The sequence below is a fragment of the Mesocricetus auratus genome, unplaced genomic scaffold, assembly GCF_017639785.1.
Source record: "Mesocricetus auratus isolate SY011 unplaced genomic scaffold, BCM_Maur_2.0 Super-Scaffold_100021, whole genome shotgun sequence".
Taxonomy (NCBI): Eukaryota; Metazoa; Chordata; class Mammalia; order Rodentia; family Cricetidae; genus Mesocricetus; species Mesocricetus auratus.
Window position 1 is genome coordinate 32,341,916 of NW_024429202.1, and position 19,024 is coordinate 32,360,939.

The 19,024-nt window shown below is 44.3% G+C and overlaps 1 protein-coding gene across 5 annotated transcripts in view; it reads left to right on the forward strand.

Moving 5' to 3' along the window:
- Window positions 1-12,591, forward strand: part of Il1r2 (interleukin 1 receptor type 2) — a 36,863-nt gene extending 24,272 nt beyond the window's left edge. For all 5 annotated transcript variants that reach the window (XM_040729527.1, XM_040729528.1, XM_040729529.1 and 2 more), the window contains 6 exons: window positions 334-514; window positions 3,314-3,488; window positions 6,414-6,476; window positions 7,921-8,056; window positions 9,391-9,533; window positions 12,402-12,591. In XM_040729527.1, coding sequence (XP_040585461.1) covers window positions 334-514; window positions 3,314-3,488; window positions 6,414-6,476; window positions 7,921-8,056; window positions 9,391-9,533; window positions 12,402-12,586 — 883 coding nt within the window. In that variant the 3' untranslated portion in view covers window positions 12,587-12,591. The remainder of the gene's footprint in view (window positions 1-333; window positions 515-3,313; window positions 3,489-6,413; window positions 6,477-7,920; window positions 8,057-9,390; window positions 9,534-12,401) is intronic.
- The last annotated feature ends 6,433 nt before the right edge of the window (window positions 12,592-19,024 follow it).

The window sequence follows — 19,024 nt, forward strand, 5'->3', positions numbered from 1 at the left end:
AACCATCTGTTTGTGCAGTTCCTTGGGTCATATCCAAGCTGGATTCAAGGCTCTCAACTTTAGAAACCCTTTGTAGAAGACTTGGGGGTTTCTCAGTGTCCTGGGCACTGGAATAAAACTTCTGCAGGGTCCTTCATGGAAAGCACAGGGCACACAGCTTCTATATAGCAGTTAAGATGTGATGCACTAACAATGTTAGGAGTTAAGCACTAATTATCAAGACAATTCGGGTAGGATTGAATGGGGGCGGGAAGTCGTTCTTGCATTTAGTTTTTGTATTTCTGTCTTGCCATTCATTGCCTCTTTCCTTTTTTTTTCTCAATAAACAATTAGAAATGCATCTCACTGTGAGGAAATGTCCCTGGAACTCAAGGTTTTTAAGAATACTGAAGCATCTCTGCCACTTATCTCCTACTTGCAAATCTCGGCTGTCTCAACCACAGGGCTACTGGTGTGCCCAGACCTGAAAGAATTCATCCCCAACAAAGCTGATGGGAAGGTGCAGTGGTATAAGGTATGTTTCAAAACATGTATGCCACTGAGACATGTCTTACCGTCCAGAGAACACATACACAAAAGCTGTGTGAAGGCAATGCATCCATGGAGACACACATGCACTTACATATTTAGAATTACAATATGAGTTAAAATGGAGGTGCTTAGTGTTATCTATTGGTCCTTCTGTGGCTTGGGTAAGGTTCGTGTAGACAGACTGTTAAAAGGTTCCAGAGTAAGTAGCTGCTAAAGAGCTTTTGACTGTCACTTGCCTAAAAATAAGGCAGGGGGTAAAAAGCCTTGTTCATTTTTTTTTTTTTTTGGTTTTTACGAGACGGTTTCTCTGTATTGTTTAGGAGGCTATCGGTCCAGCCCGGCCTCGAACTCACAGAGATCCGCCTGCCTCTGCCTCCCGAGTGCTGGGATTAAGGGCGTGCGCCACCACCGCCCAGCTAAAAGCCTTGTTCATTTTTACAAAAGTTTTAGATACATGTTAAAGAAATGCCTTTTAGTGCACAAGGCAACTTTTGGGTTGCAGGAGCAGACAATGACTAGTGTTCTGTGGATTCTGAGGTCACCAGATATCATTATGCCCAGCATAGGCCTCGAATTATAGCCTAGAGTCACATAGAACCAACACCTGTCTCTGTGTAACTCATCAAATATGGAGAGTTTTCAGTTTTTAAATGCTTGAAAAAGTTAGAAGAATACTTCAGAGCACGTGACCATTGACTAACGCTCAAACGTCAATGTCCATAAACACATGTGTTTTAGGACACAGGCATCAGGTTATGGATCATCTGTGTCTGCACCACTGAAGAGTTGTGACAGAGACCATGCAGACTATGATGGCATTAAAATATGTCCTACATGTTTCTTATCCAAAAGAACTTGCCAATCTCTGATACAGACCAGAGTGATGCTGAGAAGTCTAGTATTCACGTAGTCATCAGTAAGAATTCGTCCTTTAATCAATAGGTTAATTAGTTGACTGGTATTGTAGAGACAGAATGCACATGTGAACACATATACTTATACACATCACAGCAATGCAACACTGAAAACGTTGGAATGCTTTTCTGAAAGCAGTTTGCGCCTGTGCACAAGCCTGGTGAGCTGGAGAGGGCCTTCTCTAGGTTAGGAAGAGCATGCAGAGGACAAATGCAAGGTGTCACCTGCAGAGGACAGAAGGGAATCTGCAAACGTGTGTCTGGGTTCGAACCTTCTTCCTTCTCGTAGTTTGGTCCATTTGCTCCCTCTCTTGAATCTGTTTCTGCTCGTGAAGCACCTGGCACGGTGCTTGCATCTATACCATGCTTAATAGATGGGCTAGCATGGTGGCATTAGCAATAGTTGCACTGAGCGCAGACTATGCTGACCCTGCTCCAACCTCAATAGACAGCTTGACGAGGTAGGGACTGCTCATTTCTCTCCTTTACAGACAGAAGAAACTGACTCAAAGTCTCAGTTTGTAGAACAACCGTGACATCGTGCCCTGTGTTCATGTTTGTCTTCCTATGCTAGGAGCCGTGAAATCTCTGCTCCCCGATTTGATTAAGTGTATTTGGAAGATAAGCCACGACTGTCTCAGTTTTGTCTGTGCTCCCAACCAGCGTACGATTATGTTGTCACTCAAGGCTATATTTGATTTCTAAAAGAGATGAGCTTTGGTCACATTTTCTTTTATCCTCCCTCCCTCCCTCCCTCCCTCCCTCCCTCCCTCCCTCCCTCCCTCCCTCCCTTCATCCCTTCTCCCTCCCTTATCCTCCCTTCTCCCTCCCTTATCCTCCCTTCTTTCTTAGCCTCTCTCCCCCACTCCTACTCCTCCTTTTGACAGGGTTTCTCTCTGTAGCTCAGTCTGACTTCAAACTTGTAATCCATTTGTCTCAGTTTCCCAATGCTGAGATTACAGGCATATAATGCCATGCATGGGTTTATCATGGTTCAGAAAAGCAATATTCTTGAGGACATAGTATGCTAAGGATTTCTTTTTTTACCCTGTGTACTTCCCCTATTTTACTGGAGGCCTTGCTCTTGAGGGTTCTGTTTGCAGAGAACCTACAGGACTCTGTGTCCACATGAGAAAAATGGACCCCAGCTCCCCTATTTATTTACTTAAAAATGTTCTCTTGGGATGGAGAGATGGCTCCGAGGTTAAGAGCACTGGCTGCTCTTACCAGGGTCCTGAGTTCAATTCCCAGCAACCACATGTTGGCTCACAACCATCTGTAATGAGATCTGGTGCCCTCTTCTGGCCTGCAGGCATACACATAGGCATAACTGTACATATATTAAATAAATAAATCTTTAAAAAAATGTTCCCTTGAGTCGTAAGTCCTAAGATTGAAATGATTTTTCAGGAAATTGCTTCAGCATGCTCTCTTCCCATCTTTTCGTCTTCATGGCTCTTTAATGCTCATCTTCCTTGCTATTGCTCATAGGCAGTTACATCTTAAATATACTGTACTTAAGAGGCCTGAAATAAGTTAATCTTAGAAATGTTAGCAGATTCCTTTTCCTAAACTGGGTATGGGTGCACGTCCATGTCATCCCAGAATCCAGGCCTAAGGCAGGAGAATCAAGCGTGTAAGGCCAGGGTGGGTTACATGAGAAGACCCTGCCTCGCAAAAAATAAACACCATTTTCCTACAAATACAGTTGAAAGTGTGCCCCGAAGACAAAATTGTCAACGTAGGTTCATACCAGGGAAATTTTTGGGTTGCAGACTCTACATTGACTGATAATGATGATATGACCCCGAGTGTTTGAGGGACTATGCTATTCTATGATGTAACTTTATGATACATTTCCTCTCAAGGGCTCTGTCCTCTTGGATAGAGACAGTAAGAAATTTCTAAGACCGGGAGACCCGACACGCTTACTGATAGCCAACACATCCATGGAAGACACGGGCTACTACAGATGCGTTACGACATTTATCCACAAGGGCACGGAATACAACATCACTAGGAACATTGAATTCCGTGTCAAAGGTAAGTACTTAACCACTGAGATACCTGTTATACCTAGAACAGCATGATGAGAATAAATTCAGAACCACACAGGAGCCCTCGAATGTCTTTGGCATGAAGGAAAAGAAAAACACATGAGACAACTATTCCAAAGGTTCCTAAGACACGTGCAAGATACTTTGAACAGTATATACCCGGGAGTTCTGAGAGAAGGAGAATTTATTTTTGGGCAGGTAAAGGATTCAAGAAGTTGTCTGAAAATGGCAAGCCTAAGACTCACCACTAGAGGGGGCCAAACCAAGGTGTTCTGGAACATGGAAGGTGCAAACTGAGGTGGCCAGGACGCACTTGCCATGCCCTAGTATAGACTTCTAAGGTACAGAGATTTTCCTGCAGTGGCTCTCATCTGTGGGTTGTGACCCCTTCAGGGGTCGCACATCAGATATTTACATTAGGATACATAACAGTGGGGGGGGGGTGTCCACCGCTAGATGAGGAGCTGCATTAAAGGGTCGCAGCATCAGGAAGGTTGAGGACCACTGTTTTCCTTTTTTCTAAGATTACATTTGTTTTAATTTATGTGTATGAATGTTTGGCCTCCACACATGTATGTGTATCACATGGGTGCCGTTGGACCCCCTGGACCAGGGCTTCCAGGTTGTTGTGAGCCACCATGTGGGTGCTGGGGATTGAACGGCCATCCCTTTGCAACAAGTGCTTTTAGCTGCTGAGCCATTTCTCCAGCCCCGTTTTACTGGGTTTTGACCAGAGCGCTATGCACTGGCATGAGCCATTCAAAGTGCCCTGGCTGTTGTCTGCCGAGGTTATGTCGAGGCTATGCACGACCTGCCTGAAAGTTGACAACAGAAACCTTCAGAGTCCTGGCCCCCCCTCCCCCAAGCACTGGCATATTTGCACTGACATAATGAGATACCTTGGGGGGACAGGCACAAGTTTAAACATGGAATTCACTTATGTTTCATATATAGTTTTACACACAACCCAAAGACAGATATGTTTTCTTCCATTTTTATCGTTTTTTTTCTTTTTTTTTTGTTTTTTTTTTTGTTTTTTTTTTGAGACAGGGTTTCTCTGTAGCTTTGGAGGCTGTCCTGGAACTCACTTTGTAGACCAGGCTGGTCTCGAACTCACAGAGATCCACCTGCCTCTGCCTCCCAAGTGCTGGGATTAAAGGCGTGCGCCACCAACGCCCGGCTTTTTTGTTTCTTTTAAGACAGGGTTTCAGACTATACTTAGAATGGCTATATGGTCCAGGGCTACAGGCTGGCTTCTAACTGGCGAACCTACTGCAGTCTTCCCATGCTGAGATTACAGACGGCTGCCACCAGGATGGCTACCACAGTATTTTAAGTGACTGTGCATAAAGCCAAGTTTCACAGTATGGAATTTTCCATGTATGTCATTGGTGCTCAACAAACTTCAGATTTTTGAGTACTTCAGATTTTGTAAACCTACAGAAGTGATGGTCAGCCTATATCGGGACAGATTATACGTGAGAAGAATTTGATAGGCAGGTTGGCCAGCATTTAACAGCTGTTTAATGTCCATCCCACCCCTTATGTGCTGGAGAGGAAGCTAAGCGAAAGGAGAATAAACCATGTGAGCTACAGACTCTGCCCTGGAGAATATGCAGTATTTCTTTATACTGAGAATCAGACAAAACTGGATCTTTAAGATTGACTTCAGAGATCTTGGGAAGCATAAATAATTTCTGGGAGGGGAAAATAACTTCTTTCACAGAACTCAGAGATTCCTTTGCATCAAGGAATAGCTTCTCCATTAGCCCAAGACTCTGGGTTATACTTTTTTTCTCCTGTCCCCTGAGAACCCATTCATAACGCCTTGCTTGTTTCAGGGTTCAGCTAGAGAACGTTAACGGCTAGTTTGTGTGATGCTGCGTGGAAACACTAGGGGGCGGCAGACCCGCACATTGTATTGAGTTGTGAACCAGGAGATGACACAGTGGTTCTCAGATGGTGGTCTTGAACCAATCACAGCAAGGTCACTTGAGTACTGCTCATACACAGAATCTGTAGTTTCCACGCAGGAGAATCTAAGGCCCCGTGCAGATCTGCTAAACTGGAGTTTGGGAGTTGAGGTGCTCGAGTCTGCGTTTCCTAAGCCCCGCCCCCTCAAGGCCTTACAGTGCACAGTCAAAGGAGGAAACCATGCTTGATTGTTCCAGCCTTGTTATAGGTAGCAATGCCACTTCCCAGCGGAGAAGCAGTCTGCTGCTCCTTAAGCTGCACTGTCAGCTCGGCAGGTGCTTATTTCAGTGGTAATTTAAGTGCTTATTAGCGGAAGAAACAGGACTCATGAGGCCGGTTGAGGGAAGCGCCCGGCTCTTCACATGCTCCCAGCTGTCCTTTCTGCTCCATGTCAAGCTCCCAGTTCATTCAAGCTGGCTCAAAGCCCTTGGAGGTCCATTCCAGCCTTTCTAAAGAATTTATCTCCTTAGCTAGTAAGACATCAGTCACCAAGGCTGTGTCACTGAATTTAATACTCACTGTGGGATTAGTCTCACATGGCAACTTTCCAACCCCTGCATCTGCTCTTGAAGAAATGGATCTTTAATGTTGATGGGTAAGGTAGACCTTTAGACAACAGCCATCCTGTGGCTATCATCAGGGTGCATTCAGGAAGCCTGAGAGAGGACAGGCTAATTGTTCATCACAGAGCAGATAAAAAGACCATCTGCCAGAGGAATGTGTAACTGTGGCCTCTTCCAGTAATGCCTCTGCCGGGAAAAGTATTGGCTTAAGATGTTCAGTTTTATGGAGAGCCCATTTCCGTTGCCAGACAAAGGCTGATTCTGGAAATGCTTGGCCACATGGGGAAGGATCACTTAATTAACTAAACAATGGAATCCGAATCTCAAAACCAAAGCTTCCCTAATGCAATCTCTTTTCCTTCCAACCTTCTCAGAAACATCCGCGGAAACCATCCCTGTGATTATTTCTCCCCTAGAGACAATACCAGCATCTCTGGGTAAGGATCTGCAAAAACTGGGTATCCCACTTGCCCACATGCCTGAAAACCATCATTGGGGGTTTGGGGGTCTGCGTCTGCTGACCATATTGTGCTTTGGGTGTAGAGTGCCTGAGTGGTCCCCTATATTGGCCGAAATGACCAATGCAGGGGACCTCTGTCTTTGCCAAGTACTTTTAGGATTGCCATTATTTGAGAGCAATGGTACTTTATTTCCTCAAAGTTTTACCTACAAAAACCAAAATGTAAGAGGTATATCATTAGGTAGCAGTTGTTAACTGTAGGAAAGTGTCTACAGAGCTGGCATCTTTAGTACATTTAACTTAATTCAGCTGATCAGAAGTAAGAATCTATTTGTCAAACAAAGCTAGCAGTGGCTGCAGACCACTGTTAGAAGGATAGCTGGTATAGCCCTATTTGATGGTCAGATGAAAAAGGGTTTCCATTTTCACCCCATGCCTATTGACCAGCTATTTGAAAATCAGAGTAGTGGATACAGTGGTTGATACTGCATGGCTCCCAGGTTCCTGGATCTCAGGTGCTACCCAGCTAAGTGGAGCCTAGTCTGGACCGGCTGCTTTGAAGGCACTGAAGTCACATGACTACTGTTTGTTTGTTTATTTGTTTCGTTTTATCCCAGTTCCAGGCATGGGGCCAGGCTTTCTGTACATTAGGCATCACCTAGATATACTATTGGAGGGGGTTTGGGTGGCCAGTGTTTTAGGTCACAAGGATAAGAAGTGATGGAAGAGAGCTGATGCTCTTTCTCTCTGAGTGTGACATGGGACCAGACATACGAACAGGCAAACTGCAGAAGGTGTATCTTAGGAGTAAGAAGTGACTGAATGGGATTTGCTCTTCTTCTTCATTGTCTCCTCTTTGGCGACTCAGAGAGAAAGATAGGTTCCTATGATTGAGCAAGGCATTTGCACTATCACATTGCAACTGTATGGAAGGCACCATCTGTAGACTATGCAGTTGGTCTTCAAAGGGTTAATTCTAACCTCTGGGCCTCTTGGAATGGAGCATTCCCTTGGGAAAGAGTGGAGCGGAGGCCAGCAAGGAGCCAAAAGAAAGCATCGCATGTGACTGGACTTTCTGTAGTTAGAATCGGTGTGGAAGAAGACAGCCTTGGAATAGTAAGTGCTCTGTAGGAGCTGGGTGGCCTCAACGAAGCCATTTGAGTACATGTGCTTTGGGCTTTTCCCTTCATGGATCAGTGGATGGCCCTGGAGACATCTGGTCAGCAATTGTTGAGATTTACTTGAGGAGAACCATTTGAAGAGACTAAATTTCCTTTCAAGGAAGGGATAGACTTGCGAGGGGTGTTTGAGAACAAGACAAGGAAGGGCCTGTGCTGAGGGTTTTCTGAGGGATTTGACGTAAGGTGGCCCTTTCCCTGCTGGGTTCTGCGGGTTGATGCGTTGTATCTTGCTGTACCCAGGGTCAAGACTGATTGTCCCCTGCAAGGTGTTTCTGGGAACTGATACATCGTTCACCACCGTTGTGTGGTGGATGGCTAACAGCACTTTTATCTCAGTGGCCTACCCAAGAGGCCGTGTGACCGAGGGCCTATACCAGTAAGTGGGTGAGGGTCTTCTCCTGTGATTTGCTTCCTCCTGGGGGTGGTGTTACATTCAGGGCTTGTTAATATGACACACATACGTTACAATAGAAGTGACATTTAAAAAAGTGACAAAGTGTTGGGGATTTAGAACTTGAAAAATTGAATTCTGGAAAGAAAAATTATCTTGAGAACCAAACGTTCTCCAGACTTGTATGAGTTGCAGTTCACTAGTTGACTCTTTCAACATTTTATTTCTTGATTTTTTTTGCAAGTCTAAAATATTTCAGAGTTGGTATATTTCCATTTTCCACTCTGCCATATTCACTACTCTTAAAGATTTTCATAAACATTGTGAGTCTTGCCATAGTATCTGTACTAGAACTGTAGCCTGATGTGTCTCTAGAGGAGAGAGAGAGAGAGAAAGAGAGAGAGAGAGAGAGAGAGAGAGAGAATTAGTTGTGCATAAGCTATCCCTTGTATAGGTTTTTGCACTCTGGAAGTTGACAGGAAAGAAGACAGATGATTCAACATTTCCCCTACTTCTTAAGTGGTCTTGATGTTTTGAGTTAGCCTGAACTTGGGCTTGTCATCCTTTTGCATTTTGGGGAAGATGAGCAAAAAGTTCTCTACGTGTACAGTTAGTAGACAAAAATGATGCATGGTGGCATAATCACGTGTTTTCAGTTCCTTGTTGCTGAAGACTTAGACACAATACATATCCGATGTTAGAAGACTCAGGCTGCTTACTTAATAGTCCCACTTAACAATTCTGGGATGCCTTTATCCGCATGAATGGCTAGTAGTGAGATATCTTTGGCTTCTGCAAACATTACAAGTGGTAGCCTCCCTGACTAGGTCCTTCCCTGGGCTGGCTATGCCTCTGACCTGGATTTGTTTCTGTCACGAGGGCAGCAATAGCAATGAGGGAGGACACCCATGGAGGGGGCTGGGGTTCTGGAAACTCCCTCTGCCTTACCATGCAATAACTGACTGGTGAGAAAGTCAAATTCCCCAAACTAGAATTTTCTGTTTCTACTCGATTATTGAAGGTAGTTTTGTTCACCCACCCCATGTGGAGTTTTCCATCCAAACCAAGAAGAGAGTGTGCGTGTTCATTGCTGACAAATATCCTGTTATAATGAACAGCACCGTCAAGGACGCGTCCTCTGGAAACAGGCTAGAAGGTCTCTCAAGTAAGAGTCAAACATGGTGGCAATTTCTCCGAACTCCACAGAAGTTGTGGTCAGCTTAACCAGGACAGATGTTTCTAGTTTGAGAATGTCTACCCGGAAGGCAAATCTGCTTGCCACACGTACATCGTGCTTAATCAAATGTTTCCTCACTCAGCCAGTATTCGGAGAATCATGAGAACTACGTGGAAGTGTCACTGATTTTCGATCCAGTCACAAGAGAGGATCTGAACACAGATTTTAAATGTATTGCCAGGAATCCATGGAGTGTTCAGTCAGTCCATACCACAGTCAAAGAAGGTATGTATCTGGGGGACACTGAAAGACAGGCTGACTTGTTGGATGCTGGACAGAGCTGCACACTGATGTTTCCTTGCAGGGCATTGAGATCAAACCTCAAGTGTGTGTGTGTGTGTGTGTGTGTGTGTGTGTGTGTGTGTGTGTGTGTAGGTCACAGATTGAGTTTTCTTCAACCCCCTCCATTTTATTTACTTATGCATGGTCTCTCTAACCTAGAGCTCACTGATTGTATGAGTTCAGCTATTGTATGAGTCCAGGGTTCCCTGTTTCTGTCTCCAGGGTGCTGAGATGTGGGTGCAGGCTCCCACATCCACTTTGTACGTATGTAGGTGCTGGGGACCTGCTGTCTGGTCCTCATGCTTGTGCAGGCTAGTATTCCATCTGCTGAGTCCACTGCTCTGGTCCCCAAACCTCTGCTTTGAAAAAGAATAATCGGTAGATGGACATTTGGCACTGGGAAATTATACTTAGATAAAAGAAAAGCTAAGTTGGAGTGACTTTTAGCAAACACACAAAAGTCTGCAATGAATAGAACCCCCTGTGTCCTCTTGGGGCTGTGCCTTGGATCACCAGGGTTTGCTGACCTCACATGGTCTCTGGAACGTGATGCATCATTCTCTATCTTGAACTCGAAGTTAAAAATCTCTGTCCTGCTGTGGGAGGACCAGGGTTCAGGGCAACTGTAAGGTCAAGGTCATCAAACAAGAGGAAATAAATGCAGTGTACAAGGACATTTAAAAAAGAAAAAACCCAAAACTCAATGATTTAATCTTATTGTTTGAATGGTGATAAGGAAACCGAAGTGCAATTAATATAGTTTCTGTTGACAACCCCAGGATACAATAGCCTGCAGGTCACAGTGACACTAGAGAGAAATCTAAATGCAGCCTTTGAAGCAGCCTGCAACAGTCAGTGAAACACCTTTGTTCCACATCAGTTTTCATGGCCAGGGAGGCAGCTGTAGACATACTTTAAATTGGGAAGTTGATGATTTGTCCAAACCTCAGAATGGCAACTGATACTAAGTGCATGTCCATCCGAGCTCTGTATTCTGCCAGCATGCACCTACCTGAGGCTCTATTGGAACATAGGCACATCTATTGCCTCGGCCATGTACCTCCACACAAATTCTCCTCAGCTAACCGGGCTCCTTCCAGATTGAAGTTGTGTAACTTGAGCTTGTGTGGTGGTGTCTCAAGTCATTTCAGTGCCATTTACGCTGGGAGGGACCTAGTGATGTAGGAGCTGTATAGGTTTGGAAATGAGAGTCCTATCCCAGAGTTGCTTCTTCATCTGGGTACCAGATCAACAAAGGAACCTGGACCGTGTATGGTCCCTGCACTGGAGTTCATTCACATGTTGGATCACCATGCCCTAACTTAGCGTGTCTGTCTCTAGGGGAGGCTGTGGCTGCTTCTCAAGGGCACATTAGTATTGCGAGGTATATGCAACTTGCTTCTCAGAAAATTACAGCTTCATATGTTCCCAACCATGTGGAATTGCATGGCAGTGTGAGAATCTCCCATAGAACTGTCTTGAAATCCTGTTAATTCCTGGACAGAGCATGATGAATGTGTAATCTGATACTGGGAGTTCATCAGGTAAAGTGGACCCGAGTTCAGATGCCGGGCAGCCGTGTAAAAAGCCAGCAATGGTAACTTGTACCCAGCCGGGCACCCGTGTAAAAAGCCAGCAATGGTATCTTGTACCCATAATCACAGAGCTGGGAGGGAGAGACAGGAGAATCCTGGGGGCTCCCTGGCCAGACAATCCAGGCAATAGATGAACTCCAGGTTCAGTGAGAGACCTTGTCTGAAAAAATTCAAGTGGAGAGTGATGGAGGAATACACCCAAGTTAGTTCCTGGTCTCTGCACACACATACACACATACACACACCCACACACATATCCTGCAACTATCAAGCTTAAACATAATACATACATACATACATACATGCATACATACACACACACACTACCCACACATACTGACCCTACAGTCTCCCTCACATACTTATCCACCCTCGTGCATACCCACATACATATACACAACCCTACAACTACCACACTATACACACACACACACACACACAGAGAGAGAGAGAGAGAGAGAGAGAGAGAGAGAGAGAGAGAGAGAGAGAGAGAGAGGAGAATAAACAGAGAGATGAATGTCCCTCTAACAAATGTGGAATCCTACATACATACCTATAGTCCTAGTCCTTGAACTGAAGCAAGGGGGAATCAAGAGTTTGAGGTCCTACTGGGCTACATGGCCAGACACAATCTCAAAAACAAAACAAAAATATAGTGGAATTGTGGCTTTGTGAATATGAGATCTAACAACATTCTTCTCATACATACTTTATATTCTTGTATTCACAATCTCTTCTTGTGTTTCCATAGCAGAGATGTCTAGAAATCAAATACACAATACTGGACCCAAGAAATAATCTTGGCATCCAAAGTCCTTTAGCCAAAATTTCTTTTCTTTGCCTCTATTTCCTACTTAATCCCCATGACACCTGTGATCACAGGCAAGGCACAGACTGTCCCCTGGCACATCACTGACAGCTAACGGAGACAAAAGCAAGTTCCCTCTTGCAGGCACCACCCACAGCTCGTACAGCCCCACGGGTTCGGCTCCTTATTTTGTGATGTCCTTTAATCAGATTTTGCTCACCTTGCTTGTTCTCTGATGTCACAGATGTGACATCAAATGGCTTTGGCTTTGGTGTAAGAGAAAAACTTTCTAGAAGTCAGTGCATGTTTATCAAGGAGAAAAGCTCCGATTTGTTTCTTCCTTGTTACCCTGTGCTGCCCTGTTCTGCAGCAAGATGTCCCTTCTCACGCCCTGTCTCCTCTCTGCAGTCTCCTCTACGTTCTCCTGGGGCATTGCGCTGGCACCCCTGTCCCTGGTCTTCCTGGTTGTGGGAGGAATATGGATGCACAGGCGGTGTAAACAGAGGCCTGGAAAGACACACGGACTGACCAAGCTACGGACTGACAACCAGGACTTCCCTTCTAGCCCAAACCAAATAAAGGAAATGAAATAACGTAAGGCTGACCTGTGTCGTCTCTTATGGAGGTGGCGGTGCTGTTTAGAGGTCCTGGTTTTTCCTCTGTTGTTTAGCAAAGCTCCTTGTTTGTAGCAGGAGCTGGAAGAGTACACCCCACACTTCTCTGAAAACCAGTGCTGGGAGCAAATGTGCAGGGGAGTGGGAGCAGCTCCTCCCCTTGTGGTCCATAGATGAGAACAAGGCCTGGGGAGCCACAGTAGCCATGGAGGTCTTGGGGAGCATGTATCCTCTGGGCCTGATTCCTATTACAGTATCATCCTTCTGTACCCCTCCAAGGCAACTACTAAAGCAGGAACCATTAATCTTGAATAAGAGTGGAAACCCTCCAGAGTACTTGGAAAGTCCATCCACCCTTTTATTTAAAGTGTGCAAAAAGTCCGTTTGATTAGGCTGATGGGAGATACTGAGGGTACTAAGATGCTTAAGACACAATGTACCTTTAGAAAGGATGATTTTCCTTTGGATTCTGGAAGGATGGTTTAGAAACACTGAAACAGAAGAGTCATCAAGGATTAGTGATTCAAAACTAGCAAATATCTTTTTGCAGCAGCTGTAAACCACCGTAAGAATCCCCAGTCAGTCAAAACTGCAGAGAACAACGTCCTATGGAGTGTCCATCTCCAACTAATACATATACAACACAGCTCCTAGACCCAAGACTAAAAGAACCCCACTCAGAGTGGGTGTAAAGATCGTAAGAGCCAGAAGTCCAGGACATCTGCTCTGGGACAGTGTCTTCTATACTTGAAAAGAAAGAGGCACTTATGAGTCATCAAAGTGATTGTCTTTTAAACAAGACCCGAACATGGCAACACCAGTTGATGGGGGGACATTTCACAAGTCCCTGTCGCTAGATGAAGAGCCACAGTTAATTAATGGCTTCTCTAGGGCTGCACCCCCAGTAGGTTATTCAGTCCCAAGTGGTCAGCTCTGAACACATGTACATCTGAGCAGCATTAGAGGGACTCAGCAGGTTATACCTGCATGTTTGCACACACACATGTATAATAATTAAAATTTAGGTCATGAACTTGAGAAGGAGTTGGGAGCATGGAAGAAAGGAGAGAGTGGGGGGATATGATGAAAATACAGTCTCATGTATGAAATTCTCAAACAAATGTAAAAAACTAAAGAACAACAAAATGTAGCTTGCTTAAAAGGTCACTTAATTTTTTCCCCAAATAATTATTTAGGAAGTTTAAACTTTGAAGTTATTTAGCTTAGAGGCATCATTCTCGGTATGTTTGCTACTGTCTTAGTTTGAGTTCAGTTACTATGAGAAAACCCAATGGCCACCAGCAACTTGGGAAGGAAAGGGTTCATTTGGCTTGCAGGTTAGAGTCCATCACCAGGAGAAGTCAATGAAGGACTCAGGACAGGAACCTGGAGGCTGAACATGAGCAGAGACCATGGAGGAATGCTGCTTCTTGGTTTGCTCCTTAAGCTCTCATTTAGCTCCCTTTCTTGTACCTCCAAGGACCACCTGCCCAGGGATGGTTCCACCTACAGTAGACTGGGCCCTCCAACATCAATCATTCAGCAAGGTACTTACCTATAGGTCCTACAATGGAGGCATTTTTTTCGGTAGATGTTCCTCTTCCCAAATAAGTCCAGCTTGCATCAAGTTGACAAAAATCAATCAAACAAACAAACAAACAAAAAATTAAAACCAAAAAAACCCCAAACTAACCAGGACAGCTATTGTAGCCAATTACAATAAGTGGGGAGTGCTTATAAACAATGGGAGTTCATTTCTTATAGTTCGGAAGTTGGGAGTTCAAGATCATGACGCTGGTGCTTCCTGGTTGGCAGAGAGTTGCCCTACAGAACAAGTTCCTTCCAATGGCCCTGCCTCCTGACACCACTAGGTTGAGGGTTAAAATTTCAACATAGGAATGCCAGGAAGACACAAGCAATCTAGTGGCACTCACACCCTTGTCAATGTGAGAACATGGGTAGGAGACACATAAAATGCTTATGTCAGTGATCATCAGATGCAAACTTTGAGTTACCTACGTGTTCACACCCTATCCGGTGTTAATGAGTAAGATCAAGGTTGCTTGAATGCAGGCACTCCAGTACCCCATAGCTCCTTTAGTAATTTGAGAATAGGAAAAAAAAGCAATAATGATGAAGCCAGTGAGGTGCTGAGGTCAACTTGACCATGTTTCCAAGAACCAAGTATCTCTTACCTTTTCTTCTCAGTGACATCATGCTGGTAATGTAGAGCCATTGTGAGTTTATCTCACCATAAAACATGGCAAATGCTACAGATGAGCATTTCCTTCCCCTCCCAGCTGCCACAAAGATCAGACAAGGTCAAAGAGGTGTCAGTAGTGCTACTCCTAGCAATTTATATCAGGGAATCCTTTGAAAAGGGAATTGAATAGAGATATACAATTGAGTGTTCTGATGATAAAAATTCATGCATCAATTATAATTTCCCATATTGTAAGGCAAAGAAAATGTTAATGGAAAGTTATAAAGTATTTTGTCTGATGACTAGAATTTGAGCTGGTTCTTAGTCTTTTAGTTAAATAATTGAAAGAAGGCTACACATAGATTTGCAAAAGGTAGCAAGGAAACTTTACTCGAAGCAGATTGACAGCACAGATCAGTGCTACACCATTTAGATTGACAGTGGTCAAAACAAGTGAGGCATTTAAAGGCCTGACTATTTCCCCAGGACTTTCTTGTGTGGGATCCAAAAGTTTGGGTTAGTAGGACTCAGTTGAAGCAATTCTCTATTTTGATTGACTGGTCAAGTTGCAAAATCATTTCTCTAGGTGTGTCCCTTTCCTTGATGCATCTGATTATAATCATATGCACACCGGTTATACATATGCATAAGATGGTAAACAGAGGATTCTTCCCAGGAGTTCACTGAGGGACACAGTTTTGCATTGTTACAAAATGAATCAAAGACTAATCTAGGCTGGATTGGCTTTCTATCTTCATACCTAGACATAAGCGGGGCATGGATAGAATCTAAGTTTGATGGTCAATAAGAGAAAGGAGAACGCACTCCATTGTTCAGAGAGGGGTGTGCACATAGCTTGATTCAGGTTTGGCTCCTAGGTTGCTGAAGGGTTTCTAGGTGCATATTTGGAGTTGGGTGTGTGCATAGGCTGAGCCAAGTGGGGAGTTCCAGGTGACGAAGCTATTCCCCACGCTTGGCTGCCTTAGTTACAATGCTATTAAACTGCATCTAGACAAAGATGAAAGTTGGAAATAAGGAATTGAAAGCTCAAGCAGTGGTTTGTGTTAGCTTTGTGACCCTGGAAAACCCTTTACTCTTGCAGGCTGCCACCTTCCTCGTTTGAGAAGTTGGGATGATAACAAAACCCCTGTTGACTATCTAGTTGTATTTTGTGTATTTGTGTATTTATACTTTTTTTTAATGTAAAAGTCAAACCCAGGAAGCCTCAGCTGCTGGAAACAGCTGCTTTGCGTAGGCCACACACAAGCAAACCACGGCTCCAGTCTGCCTCTGGTTTCTGTACATCACTTCCTATCAGAACGTAGCCATGCCTGCACGTTTATGGATCGTCGCTGGCCGTCTTTGCTCTTTGCAGACAGAGCAGCTCGAAACACTTACTATCTGGCCTTTCCCAGAGAGAGTTTAACAGTCTCTGACTGGGGCCAAGGAGAACCAAGACCAGTTTTGACCCTTATTTTGACATTTCCCTGTTGTTGTTGCCTCTTGCCCTGTCCTTTGTTTTCTAACCATTTGAGAGGGGGAAGAAATCGGCAGAGGAAGCAGATGCTTTTGAGCTTCTAGGCTCTCCCCGTGAACACATGGCTTGGGATGGAAGGACTGGGCGGCGCATCACAAGCCACTGGGGCAGCAAGGCCTTGGGCTCTGTACCTTCCATTTGTCCCTTCAGCTCCCTCTAAGTCCCCAACTGCTGGTTTTAGTAGCTTCAGAAATGATCCCAGCAAAGAACCTGACTGTGACAAGAAGGGACTAGTTTCCAGACTCACCCTGACTGTGACTTGGACATCCTGCCATCAAACTGCGATTCTGAAGCGTTAGAAGATTAGGATATGGGGGTTCTAAGCAACTTGTATTCATGTCAAAGAAGAAGCAAGGTGAGATCAATATGTTATAAGGAAAAAGAGCTGTTGCCTTTCTATAAGGCTCAGTGCATTAAGGGCAGTATCTTACGTGGAAGAACAAAAGAAATAAGAATGACCATGCGTTGACAATTTTTGTCATTGGTGGTAGTTTTCCTGGGCTTTTCCATGCCACCCTGTCTATTCTTGTATAAGGCTAAAAATGTCCATATTGGAGAATAAAATATAAGGCAGAACCAAATCAGGTAACTGCTAGGCAAAGGGTATGCAGTAAGTTGCATGGTGGGCCTACACAATGGGAGAATAAAGAAGCCACTGTAATAAATGAATGGCATGCAGCAGCATCACTGGGTCTTAGAAATATGTTAATGAGTGAAGTCCAGGAAATGTTCACTTCCACCATGATGCCCTTTTAGGGAAAGCAGGAAAAATGACATTAGAAATGTCTCTCTCTCTCTCTCTCTCTCTCTCTATATATATATATACATATATATATGTATATATATATATCTGTAATTAGAGTACAGTTTTGCCATTATATTCCTAAATATAAATATGTATGTTTGTGAAGAGTGATTGTGTCAGACAACAAGTCGGGGACAATGGTTGCAAACAATAGGAAGATGTCAGATCCATCAAGTTTCATTTTCACGGTGAGTAGTCGACTATAATTGCTTAGTCTATTATCAAATAAGCAAACTACAAATCAGGTCATTCAGGGACCAATAAAAATATGTGTGATGAATGAAGGATCATGACTAACACTGATTCATGAACCCGATTCCACATTAAATACAGCAATTGGATTTCTTAATGTGTCTGATCCATCTATCCCAGGTTGATTCTCCTAACTATTGGAAGGTGCTTGTTGTTATTGTTTTTCTGTACCTCTCCTATGAAATATGGATGTGGGAAGGCAGATGATGTTGGGGACTTCACACTCCAACGTGTTACTGATAGAAAAAGGACAAGCCCTATGTGATAAGGTGCCACCTCTGAGAGAAGTAACTGAGGTTAACAGAGGGTGTCAACAACGGTTACCCAAAACAACTGATGCACTAAAGGTATATTTGATGCCTCACATATTTCAAATACCCGAGGGAATACAGAAGGACTCTTGAAACAAAAAGGTAGAGATGTATTGCAAGAGTCTCCAGGCAGGAGAGCTCTTACTCATGGGTACATCGCCAGCACTGGGCATGGCGCCTTGCCACACTGTAGACCATTCTAACGTGTCTGCAGCATGGACAAACTGTTCCCATTTCCCACTTGGACTGGCTTTTTCCCTTTCTGCCAACAGTTGGGCTTCAATGCTCCCTGTGTTTCTGTGGTTGTTTGCCTGAATATGTGTTCTCTACCCCCTGGGCATCTGTCACCCTTGTCTCCTCTGCAGGTGTACTTGTTACTGCTCCTGGGCTCTAAGAGATCACTGCCACCCACAGGGGTGTGGCCTCTTGGTGTCCAGGGACAAGCTGTTCAGCTGCCACCCATGGTTTGCAACCACAGCCAGCGATCGTCACCCTCTGTACCTTCAGGGAAGTTCTTTTCTGAAGCTCACATGGCCAACCAGACTCCAAACGAGGGTGGTGGTGGCGGTAGTGGTGGCTGCAAACCTCATTTCTTCCCACATCTTCAGAAAAACCAAAGCAAAACAAATCTACTGTGGGCAGACTTCAAGAACCCACTGTTCACTGGTTCTTGAGAAACTGCCCAGGCCACAGCAGACCAGCTCCAGTGACAGAGTGAGAGGGAACTTTGGGTGAAGAAAAGGAATAAAGAGAAATATCATGAATTTACAATATATAAGAACCTACTAAATAATTACAGTTACCCACATTTTGGAGATAAAAATAATCTGGCACACATTTATTTATTTCTAGAGTGTGTGTTTGCAAGTAGATGACAACAAAATAACCTCTTTTCCACTTTATATTTTTGCCCTCACTTAATCTGGAATTCAAAGATTGCCATTTCATCCAGACTGGCTCAGCAATCAGTCCTGGAGATATGCCTATCGCTGCTCTTCAGCACTAAGGTTATAGGCACACACTATTACAGCTGGCTTTATGTAGGTGCTGGGGATCTGAATTCAGTTCCCTGTGTTTGCACAGCTCGTACTTCACCCACTGAGCCATCTCCTCAGCCCTGGCACATTCAATTTGAAAGTTACATCGTTGAGTGTGGCTTAGAGTAGCAGGGACATTGGACTTTCTTATACCAGGTCCTGAAACTTGAACACATCTGCCTAACAGTTAGTTCAGGTGAGGATATTGCTAGAAAGGACAGACTAAATGCCTTCACTCCTGCCCCTCTCTCTCTCTGTCTCTCTGTCTCTCT